Source organism: Tursiops truncatus, chromosome 5, assembly GCF_011762595.2.
Source record: "Tursiops truncatus isolate mTurTru1 chromosome 5, mTurTru1.mat.Y, whole genome shotgun sequence".
Classification (NCBI taxonomy): Eukaryota; Metazoa; Chordata; class Mammalia; order Artiodactyla; family Delphinidae; genus Tursiops; species Tursiops truncatus.
This window is the reverse complement of record NC_047038.1, coordinates 63222753-63235236: the sequence shown is the minus strand read 5'-3', so window position 1 is coordinate 63235236 and position 12484 is coordinate 63222753. Positions and strand designations below refer to the sequence as shown.

Below are 12484 nucleotides of genomic sequence, written 5' to 3'. Positions count from 1 at the left end.
ACACATTTGGGGACGGACACACACACACACACACACACACACACACACACATCCTTTTAAAAAAAAAGAAATCACCAACAACCCTGCTGACTTCCACTATTCATGTTTGTTTCCTTGGGATCAGACAGTGTGAATGTGCAGGGCTGTTAGGTAATTTCCCAGAGCTCTGTTCAGGAGCATCACTAAATAGAGCTTTAATGCCCAGTAAGATAATCCTGCCCTTTGTGGCCCAGGCATTCTAACACATGGGTGAATAAATAACTATATCACCCATGAAACTAAATATATTAGAACCCTGCAGTCTGGGAGAAATACCAGCTGCTCTGTCTCCGCTGGGTAGGAATGAAGACATGGCCTGGCAGGGCACCTCTGATCTGGGTACTACATCGAATGGAGGCACAGGCCAGGTGCTGACAGCCAGGGTTTGCAAGGCCTTTTGGGCCGTGAGTTGGGGGTGGTGATGACTCCTATCATGCTGGCCCTCCTGGGGCTGGTGAGGGGGAACAGCTAGGCACAGGATAGAGAGAAAATAATATGGAGCCTGAGGGGGGTCATCAGGCTGGACAGTATCTGTGACCTCAGCACAGTAATGAGGCTCTAGAAAGGAGGCTTTCTTTCGTGTTTAAGAAGACGTATTCACTCCAGGTACTTCTAATGTAGTAGACAGTCCTCAGACCCCAAATGTGGGAGATGAGTACAGGGACCCTGTTTGTGTGTGTGCGTGTGTGTGTGTGTGTGTGTTTTTAATAATTTTTTTTTTAACATTTAAAAAAAAAAAAAAAGAAGACGTATTCATGAGCATACTACTTCAAATGACCAGGACAGACATACCTTGCTTTCGCTTTCATTGGACAGAATTTCCAGGGCTTCCAGGTGTGACAAACCCTGATACTCATCAAACAGCATCCCGTAGTGTGCGGTCCTCTCGGCCGTGAGCTGCTGTGCCAGCCTCTGCTTCTCCTTCTCCTTGGCTTCCCGCAACATCTGCACAAATACACAGTGTTTGTACATTAGGTGTACGCTTAAAAGCCGCATTTCCTGCGGAAGATGTTGGGGGAGATGAGCACTGACTTGGTACTTGTGAAGAGTAGGTTTTAGTCACTGTGGAATTTCTAAAAAAATGACTTTTTGCATTGATCTTACTCACAAGTTTTTACATAATATTCCACTTTGAACTTTTCATGTTCATATGTACACAGCAAAACAAAGCAAAAATTCTACACCCAGGAAGAGGATTGAAAAGAAGCAAAACAAAAGCTGAACAGTGGTTTCTACTGAAGTGTTTTCCATGTGTGTGATTAATCTTATTTTTAAAATGTCCAGATTTTCTATAACGAGCAAATTTTATTTACACTGGGAAAGTTGAATCTATTGTGCCAGGATTAATTGCAACTTGTGCACCTAGGCAGACTTCAAAGCAAAAATAAGCTGGTCTGATTTTATTTGAGTTATTTAAAAATTTTGTGTGTGTGGTTATTAAACATCTTTGATGAAAATGATTAATAAAATATAAACTCATAGTGTATTCCTCACCAGATACTTAATATTAATATAAATAAGAATGTTAGCTTATCAGTTCTTTGATAAGATTGGTTTCTAGAAATACTGTGAACCGAGTTCCTCTCCAGGTTGATCATTTTTCTCCAGTTATTTTTCTGCTGATTAAATAATAAGACAGTAAAATAAACGCAAGTCCACCAGTTACTCTTAATTTCCTGCCTTTGTTTTCTTCGATTCTAAGCATCTTTTATTTGATTCCTCATCAAGGTGACAGTGGCATTTAGTTTATAGGGTTCTTTAATATCTGTGAAGAACACCATAAATGCACTGGCCACCACAAGGTCACAAGGGGAAGATCATGAAATAATAGATTTTGGTTTTTATTATGTGTCAATAAACAATCAGCTTCACTCTCCTTTTTGGTTCTTGAGGTTGTTAACCCCAAACCCACCAGGCTGCAGACAGAATTCTCCCTCCTGCCTGTCTTTAAGACTAAATAAGTATAAGATCTGAAAGTTTTCAAAACAGCCCCATCAAATCATCCCTGGGAATTGTTAACATTTACAATAAAACCCAGCTACTCCCACGGATCTCACTGGCTTGGTGGTGGTGAAATAAAGTAACAAAGTGACACTGAAATTGCTTTCTTTCCTACACCAACTTCCATCTCTAAATTCTGATTCAGGTTAGAGGGAAAAAGGGATGCAATAAAAGGTAAAGGGAAATTGTCACTTTGGAACGATGTGGATTCACCCAAGAAATGAAGAGTGAAATTAAAGTGGCCTAAAGAAGAATTAACTGGCTTTCGGGGTGCTGCTGCTACATTCCTTCCGGAGAAGAAAAGGAGATTGGTTTAAATAGCAGTGAGTGATTCTGGCGTGGAAGACTTTGGGACAGAAGGGCAGCTTTGGAAACTTACACCAGTGGGATCTGAGAATCACCCTGTCCCCACGTTATTCAAAGAGTAAGATAGAATGCATGAGAAACTTAGGGAGGGCATGCATGAACATTTCTGATGTCTAGAGTTATTTAGTGTGGATTAGGAAAAACGTAACAGATGTCCCTCTCTCAGTTGATGGCAGCTTCATCCTTGTAGCTGCTCAGGCAAAAACCCTGGAATCATCCGTGCCTCTTCCTTTTATGTCATACTCCATACTCAGTCCACCAGGAACTCTGGATTGACCTTTAAACTACACCCAGAACCAGCCTTCATCACCACCTTCATGGCTTCACACTGCTCTGAGCCACCATTATCCTTTGTTTAGATACGTGCAAATGCCTCCTGAGGAGGCTGTGAGAGGGGAGCATAAATGACCAAGAGCCCCGAGGGTGCGCTTTGAAACCCACTCTTCATTTTCACTGAGGTCATGCCTCTTACCACCTCCCCCTGCCAATCACTGGTGCAGCAGGGATGTTAGGGCAGACCTTCTCCTGAGAGACGGAAACTCCTGTCAGTGGACTTTGGCTGAAGGACTCTCCCATGGCTTTGCCAAACCTTCCTTAGACTGCACAGCAGTCTAGGATGATTGCACCCAGTCTCCTTTCTTGTTCCCCTCCACTGGGATCAGACTTGCATTGTGGTCTTATGGCTCTCCCCCAACTCCCACAATTTTCTCTCACATTGTCATTTCTACCAATAAAATCCTTGCACGTTTAAACTTACCTTGGCATCTGCTTCCGGGAGGATGTAGGCTGATACACACTCTAACTGGCCTCCCTGCCCTTCACCCTCCCCCCAACCTAGTCTGTTTTCAACACCATAACTAGAGTGATACTTTTAAAATCAGATCTTGTCACTCCAAAACGTTGCAATGGTCTCCCTTTTTCACTAATAGTGAAGTCAAAGGTTCTTACAAACGCCCTCCACAATCTTCCATCACCTGCTCCCCATGACCACACTGGCCTCATCTTCAGCAACTCTCATCCTGGCTCACTCCTCTCCCACCACGCAGCATCCTTACGCTTCCTTGTTCATACCAGACACTCCTGCCTCAGGGCCTTTGCACAAGCTGCTCTTTCTGCTTGAAATGTGCCTCACCCAGATTCTGCATAGTCAAGTCTTCATCTCCTTCAAGTATTTGCTCAAACGTCATTCATCTATCTTCATGAAGTTCTCCCTCACAATCTGACTTAATACTTAACCTGCCCCTCACTCCCATATTCCTGATTACCCTCTTTCTGCTCTACTTTTTCTATTTTTTTGACAGCACTCATCATCTTCTAAAATATGAGATACTGTTTATTGTTTGTTTGTCCCTCCTCACTAGAGCAAATCTCCATAATGCAGGGATATTTACTCATTTTGACCACTGATGTATCTCAGGTGCTTAGAACAGTGCCTAGCACATAGCGGACATTCAGAATGCATTGTGGAGTGAATGACCGAATGAAAAATTACTGTTCGGAAGGAAGCTGAAGTGGGCAGTGGCCCCCCACATATTTTTCTCCCCTTTCTATGAGGCTGGAAGTAAAGGATTTTAAGATGGTGGAGCCACAAGACGTGGGCTGCCCACGAACGCTAACGCTATAGGAATGAAAGATAAAACGTCTTCATTTTAAGCCCCATTGATACTTGGGTTATTATTATTATTTTTGGTTTTGTTTTGTATTTGTACAACATCTAGTGTTAATGTCCTGATTAATACAAAATCTATTTTCTTCTTTAAGGATCAGGAGGGTGATGGTCTAGCTGATCCTGCCAGGTCCCTACCTGGGCTATAATATCACAGTGGTTATATGTGGGTTATTCTGGAAGAGCCAAGAAGAAATAACCTAAAAATCAAACTTTTCAGGAGCTGCCACTCACCTGTTGCCAGTGATAGCTCTTTCGTGGCTTCCCAGCACTGAGCCATGGGAAGATGTGTTTGTCCTGCCTGTGAAATTTGTAAGATCCTGCATCTGCTGCTCCTGATTTTGATAAGACATAGAGAGACCTGGTGTATCAGACTCTTAAGGGGGAAGGGGAAAAGGGGCATGATTGACACTATGGGGTCTGAGCTGGTCATGTGTCAACTGAAAGAGCAAGTTCAGTATTAGAGTTTTGTATTTGGAAAATAAGATAAACATTATTTTTAATTTTACTGACTACTGTAAGTAAGCAAAACATAGATTAAATTCTTCATACCATATTTCTCAAGGAGGAACACTTTAGAGCTGGAAGTATGAGAGGAGAAGTCTAACCTTGCACATAGTAAGAGAAATATAAATTAAAATTCCAATGAGATACCATTTCTACCTATCATCTTGATACATAAAAAAGACAATGACCACAACTAACATTCTTGGGTGCTAACTATGAGTCAGGTTCTATTCTAACTCATTTCATCCTCACAACAAAGCTATCAGTAGGTATTGATGTTCCCAGTGTACAGATGAGTACTCTGAGGCACAGAAGGGTTAAGTCGTCTGCTCAAGGTCATGTAGCTAGAACGTGGTAGAGCTGGAATATAATCGTAATATAGACTGAATGTTTGTGTTTGCCCAAAATTCTTATGTTGACACATAATCCCCAGTGTGATGATATTTGGAGGTGGGGTCTTGGGGAGGTGATTCAGTCATGAGGGTGGAACCCTTACGAACAGGATTCATGTCCTTATAAAAGAGACCCAGAGAGCTCCTTTGCCTTCTTCTACCATGCGAAGAAACTGTGTGAAAACGTCTGTCTATGAATCAGAAAGCAGGCCCTTACCAGACACTGAATCTGCTGCTATTCTGATCTTGAACTTCCCAGACTCCAGAAGTTTGAGAAATAACTGTTTGTTGTTTATTAGCCCCCCAGTCTGCAGTATTCTGTTATAGCAGCCCGAATGGACTAAGACAAATGGCATCAATGGAATCATCCTCAAGAAATTATTAAGTATAATTTATACTTAATAAAGCAAGGTACAAAGGAGCATGGTTAGTTTGCTAACATTTGGTTGAAAAAGTTTGTATGTATATATGTGCACATGTATATATATGTATATGTTTAGCTACATCTATCTATATAGTCATATCTATATCCATATCTATAGCTATATCTAAATCTGTCTGTATAATGTCTCTGATAGAATCCGTAAGAAGTTGTTAACAATGGTTGTCTCCCATGATGTGTGGCTGGGGAAAGGCGTGTATTAGAAACTCAGTTTTCACTCCCTGATATTTTGTGTCATTTGAATTTGACATGTGCTTTAAAACATCTATTTAAACAGGTAAATAAAAATGTATTCACTTTATTGACTGAAAGAACGAATCACAAAAGTACATAATCCCACCTGAGATAAGGAAACGGTTCTCTCCATGAGTGTCTTGGTCCGCTTAAAACCTGGGTCACTTTCTGCAAGGACGTTCATAGTTTTCTTGCCAATGAATTCCAGAGCATCAAGACCACCTGTTAAGACGCTTTTACCCTGCCAATGAGATAATTGCATGAGATTAGGTTTTCATGTTTTGCTGTTCCGAGGCAGTCAGCACCTCCTAGACTGCACTATCTTCAAATATGAAAAGCAATATAAAGTCACAGTTTTTTCTCATCAGATGTATCATCCATTTAATCCTATTTTCTTTTCCGTGGAAGAGCGTATGTCATATAACTTTGTAGGACATGCAATGTTATTAAATAAGGATGCTTAAGAAAACCAAAGCACATTAGGGATTAATTTTATTGGCTGTGTGTATGAATAGATATGTTCCTAAGACAAAAAATTAATAGGTGACCCAATTGCTGTTTTCGTTTGAAAAAATTTTAACCCAAGTAGCAGAATCATTTGGAACAGTCTATAAAAATGTCAAATACTCTTGCCAGTTTAGGGAATTCTTTAATATAGGGCCCTAGAGTGTAGGACCCTCAGGCTGTTTCAGTGGCTCTTGCATACTTTCAGAAAGTAGCAATAACCGCCTATAATTAGTATTTTCATGAAATAAGACAGGTTGATTCCATGTGCTTCTGGCTTTAGAAATTGTTCTATTATGTAGTTAACCACTGCAAATTCCTTTGCCAGTCACTGTTTCTCTTTCTAAAAAAAAGAGTAAAACAACCAAGATTTACTCACATAAACTTACATACACATACACATACACATAACATACACATACACATAAACATACAAACAGAACTGCTTACATTTCTTTGCAACATCTTCTTTGCCTATACCCCAACTATACAACTACAATTACAATATGCATATATCTGTATTTTTTTCTCACCTTACATGAGTTTGCATAGGTTATATTTATTATTACATTATTCTTTATATGCATTATCCATTTTCATAATTATCACTTCAACAGCAATATTTGATTTCACTGATTAATATGCTTTATTAGTCATCTCCATCTTGAACATTTAGACTGTTTTCCGATTTGGGAGCCAATCAATAATCACACTACAAAACAGATTATTATTATCATTATTTTTGGCGGTACGCGGGCCTCTCACTGTTGTGGCCTCTCCCGTTGCGGAGCACAGGCTCCGGACGCGCAGGCTCAGCGGCCATGGTTCACGGGCCCAGCCGCTCCGCGGCATGTGGGATCTTGCCAGACCGGGGCACGAACCCGCGTCCCCCACATCGGCAGGCAGACTCTCAACCACTGCGCCACCAGGGAAGCCCCAAAACAGATTTTTAAATGCACATATTTTGGGAGGACTAGGGGATATCAGCAATTCACACTTTTGCATAATTTGATTTACTTTCTCCTAACATCCTGTGAGGGATTACTTCAGTAGAGAATAAGATGGGAGAAGGAAGGATGAAGGGACTTTGAGTAAGGGCAGACTTGGTGGGGGAGTGTCTGGAGCTTGGGTAAAGGGAGAACCGGAAGGTTGGAGAGCGCACAGAAAGGAATGTGAGGATGCTGAGAACAAACTCAGAGGGCCCTGCCTCGTAGCTCAGGGAGACCATGGATTTACTTCCTTTTTTTTTTTCTTTTCTTTTTTTTTGGCCGTGCCTTTGTAGCATGAGGCATGTGGGATCTTAGTTCCCTGACCAGGGATCAAACTCTCTTCCCTTGCATTGGGAGCGTGCAGTCTTAGCCACTAGACCACCAGGGAAGTCCCCACGAATTCACTTCTTACGCCAGAGGTAATGAAAGTGCTCTGTCCCATCCCCAGCCCTACAACCCTCCCCACACACCTGCCGTGGGCATACTGGACTTGTACTGCTATCCGACTCCTAAAACATACTTGCTGACCCCCCTTCTCCCTGCTTAGTCTAGAGGACCTCAAGTATCAAGGAAAGGAACAGTCATTTCCTATTTCTGGCATACCCTGACCTGAAGTCTGGCTAAGACACCCCCATACGTGTGTCCACAGCCCCCTCTTCTTCCCATACAGCATTGCATTTGATAACTGTTAAGTTGCCTCCACCTTCCAGGATGTTATGCCCTCTTCCAGCTTATGCCCAGCATCTAGCATAGCTCTTGGGATATAATGAAAGCTAATTACCTTTTTTTTTAAATGAATGAATGAATAAATTGGATGTGAGCCATATTTCTTAAAAAACTAGTTATTTGGTTTCACATAGCAGAAAGTAAATCTTTTCCTTCTGATCCTGAAGACCAGCTAACTGCCTTATCTCAGTTGGGGTGCATCCCCCTTTTTTCATTATTCATTAGCGTTTTGTTGTCAATAACAAGCTTCTTAAGCTTCTTTAAAAGGAAGGGGCCTGGGAAGGAGGGATGTGTATTAGGGCTATTCAAGGAAAGAGGAGAGTGGGAATTGGGAGGTAGGGATGGAGGAAGAATGTTGGTCTTAGTTATCTGGAAACACTTTAGTAACATGTTGGGGAATGTTCCTGATTCTTTACTGATATATATATATATATATATATATATATATATATATATACCTGAATCACTTTATAATTTTTCAAATTGAAGGTTAAGAAACATAGAGCATCTCAGAAAAACAGCTCTAAGAAAGAGCCCTCTCTCCCCGCAAGCAGAGGCTGTCCTTGCAGCCATTGGAAAGGACACTGTTATATCAGACTGAACAATGTTCCTTCTAAGCAGCTCCCTTCTTTTAAACATAAAATATATTTCATTTTGTTCTTATCATTTTGGTTCCAAGGTCACGCCTACTCCGTGGGAGAAAGCATAACAAAATCATAATCCAAAGTTATGAGCAAGACCATCTTTTCTCTGATGTATCTAGGTCACTGGTAAATAGAAATATCAAAAAAAGGCACTGGCAGACCTCAGGGAAAACAGAGGAAGCAGCCAACGACTCACTGTGTTCTGAACCGCATTGGTGATGGCTGACAGCATGCCCCGAGACCCCGAAGAAGGAGAAGTGGGCGGGCTTTCTGCAGGCCTCTGATCTGCGGCTGCAACTGCTACTAAAGAGAAAAACACCCTTTTAGAGTTCGTTTTGCTGATATGAACTTGGAACTCTATTTGTGCACGTGGTGTAATGCAGCCCAAGTCCAAGAAATCCCCAAATAAATGCGCCACTCACTGTGAGGGATTTCATTTGCAGTATCAGGTTGGGCCCCTTCGGAAGAGGCAGAATTCACACTATGAATCCGGAGGGTGGCCCCTGCTTTTTCCTTGACCGCTGTCAACCCATGACCTGTCAGGAAATAAAATATGGCTCATCGATACAATAGAAGCCCACGGTCTGCAGGTTCCACAGCTCATCTCCCAGAGCTCTTCTTGTAAGCTGTAGGTGTATATCCTGACTGTGAGAGAACGTGATGATTAACAGCACAGACTTTGCGAGCCCTCAGATGTGGGTTCCAGTTCGAGCTCAGTTTCACCATCACCCAGCTGGGTGACTTTTGAGAAGTTACCACCTCTCTGTGACTCAATTTCTCCACTGTGTTGTTGTGAGGAGCAAATAAGTGCGTGTACAGGGCTCCCAGATGCTTTATTAGTCCCTCTTACTTCTCACACTATCTAACTAGCAACCTGGGGTTTCCAACCCAAGGTATTATCTGTGAATGGTATCCCTGTCTTACCCTCTTTCCTCTTTTCTAAGCTTCTCAAGGCAGGTACGTGTCATTCATTTTTTGATTCCTTGTAGGCCTATCCTATTGTAGGTACTCAATTACTACTTGTTGAATAGAAATCAGCTGAGCCTTAACAAAGTGTCAGTCATTCCTTTAGTATGGTCTGTATGTGTGAGAGCAGGGTCTGGAGATGACATGTCATGATCCAAAGGCAAGCCAGTGGGAAAACCAGAAAGGGCACTCAACAGCTCTGATAGTTATCTTAAGCAGTAACAGTCCAAACACAAGATGTAAGAATAGTCGGCCAGGATGAGGGGCACTGATTTTACTCTATCTGAGCCGGGACAATCCCTATAATTCCCTGGAGCCCAGCACAGTGTGCATTCAATATCAATAACTGTTTAGTGAATACAGAGCTGACCTTCTCATTCACTACCCCCGCCCCGCCACTGACACATACACACAAACAAACTTTGGCTTGACAGAGAAATAGCTCTGTCTACATTTTATTTTGGAGCCATTTTTTTCTCCTTAGAAAACTAATAGTCTAGTGATGTCCTAAGTGGCTGTTTGAATTCTTGGAGAAGCAGCCTGGGCTGCCATCGTCACAGCACTCACCTCCCCCTTAGTGCTCGGGGAGAAAATGAAAGATTCACTCAGGACCCTAGGCAACCTCAGGATGTTAAAACCCAAGGCAGCAGCAATATTAATATCTGGGGGAAAAAGGCCCAAGTCACAGCAGGATTTGAGAGCCAAAGAGAACCATCTAGTTGTAGAGGGCACCATTCAAATGACTGACCGTCCATCTCCTGAATAAGAGAAAGACATGGATGAACCCCAAACCCAAAGAGTCATATTTCATCAATCGTAAGCTTGCTTATCAGAGGGGTCTTAACTTAATCACGGCACCGAAATTTGCCAAACTGATAGAGGACTAATTAAATCCAGTGGGAATCACCTGTTATTATACACTATCTAGAAAACACTGAAACTTAGGAAACAATATTTACAATGTTTACAACATTAATTACATACAGAAACATATGACTATATTCATGTGTAGATCATTAGACACAGTCCAAATTCATTACTGAGTTACTATTTTTGTTTGTTTGTTTGTTTTGTTTTTTTTGCAGTACGCGGGCCTCTCAGTGTTGTGGCCTCTCCCGTTGCAGAGCACAGGCTCCGGACGTGCAGGCTCAGCAGCCACGGCTCACGGGCCTAGCCGCTCCGTGGCAGGTGGGATCTTCCTGGACCGGGGCACGAACCCGTGTCCCCTGCATCGGCAGGCAGACTCTCAACCACTGCACCACCAGGGAAGCCTTATTGAGTTACTTTTAAAAAAAGATGCACTATAACTGCTAAAAGTAAGACTTGATTCTCTCTAGCTTCCAATTAATTCAAAGCATTTCAACGGAAACTCACTGAAGTTTCAGTAACACATGTAAATTATGGGATATAATTATCTAACTTTATTATATACTGAGCTCATATTCCTCGACATCCTTTAAAAGCACAAATATTTTCAAAAAGGAAATAATGTACATCCAAATCTCCATCCATGATTCTCATTTAGATTTCTGAGAGCTAAAATCAAGGGATAAATGAGTTTCAGAAGGCTGGTAGGCATCTGCTATATCTTCTTTGTGTAAACTGTACAAGAGAGATGATTCCATATCCTTCCCTGAGACCATTCAGGGTTTAATGAACTTCACTGTCATTACCTCCTCTTTCACCTCCTCCATCCCTTTGCAGGTTAGAGCCATGTCTGAATCTTTTCCCGGGGAAGAACAGCTTCTCACCATCTCAGCTTCTCACAAATGACTGTGGATATGTATGCACTACCTGCCTCTAGAAAAATCGCTTTGTTTCTGGAAGGAAATATCATTTTACGTGTATAATAAGTAGAATGTGTCTTTTTAACAGACATGACAATAGGCTGCTACTCCACCTACACACACACACACACACACACACACACACACATACACACACATATACACACAAACATACACACACTATTGAGGTATCATGGATGTACAAGGATTTGCACATATTTAAGATTCCTCCAATTATATTTTCTAATTAACAGTTCTTTTTTTCTGAGTTCTTCTGTTAGTGAAAGTACATCTTTAACTACATTCTACTAGAAATATAAAGCTATGGTTTTTCATAGCTAAGGTTTAGACTCTATGCCACACCCTACTTTGAAGAATAACTTCTAAAATTTTACTTAGTGTGACATCTAGTGCCCAGACAAGGAAGTAATTATACGGAGCCACTGCTACCTTTTGACTGAGAGCGATTCATTCTCAGAGATACTGATTTTGTTCTACCAATAACAGAGAAAAACAACCAATATGAATAGTACTACAGGGTAGAGTTCATGGATTCATTTCTTCACATGTCGTCATGAACTCTAAGTATCCCCAAGAAATGAACCCATCCAAATTCTATCGTTCTAAAGACGGAATATCCTCTACTCTTTGACTTACTGCAGTAAAAAGGTGAGTACTGCAAAGAAAGTAAGATAATACATGCCGTGATACTGTATCATTTAAAAACAAATGTTAAATGATTGGCTGGTGTTTAATTTATCATCCATACTCTAGTGGAAAACACCCTAAACTTAGGAGTCAGGAGTCTTGTGGAGGAATTTTGGTTCCATCAGTTATTAGCCATGTGGTCTTGGTGACCTTTCTGAGTCTCTGCTGCTGTGTCTTCTCTGAAAGGAGGTTTATAACATCTACCTCCCAGGGTTTTATAAGGTCACTGAGAAGAAATATGTGAAACCTTTGGTACTGGTCAACATTATTGAGCACTTACTATGTCCCAGGCACTGGACTAAATATTTTCAGTGTAGTAAATTATCTTATTTAATCTTTTCATTATGAAGTAAGAGATACTATTATGCCCATTTCACCATTGAGAAAACTGAGAGCTGGTGATGTGAAATTACTTGCTGAAGGTCCCCAAACCAATAAGTGGCAGAGGCAGGATTTGAACCCCATATTTCTGACTCTAAAACTCACTTGCTCAATCACTATGTTATGTTAAGA

The 12484-nt window shown here is 41.4% G+C and overlaps 1 protein-coding gene across 3 annotated transcripts in view; it reads right to left on the bottom strand.

The window, feature by feature from the left end:
• Positions 1-12484, bottom strand: part of FAM114A1 (family with sequence similarity 114 member A1) — a 63359-nt gene that overhangs the window by 22471 nt on the left and 28404 nt on the right. For 2 of the 3 annotated variants that reach the window (XM_073805157.1, XM_033856933.2), the window contains 4 exons: positions 8933-9046; positions 8707-8813; positions 5754-5888; positions 832-984 (listed from right to left, as the gene is read on the bottom strand). In XM_073805157.1, coding sequence (XP_073661258.1) covers positions 832-984; positions 5754-5888; positions 8707-8813; positions 8933-9046 — 509 coding nt within the window. The remainder of the gene's footprint in view (positions 1-831; positions 985-5753; positions 5889-8706; positions 8814-8932; positions 9047-12484) is intronic. The other variant, XM_033856931.1, reaches the window with a different exon arrangement.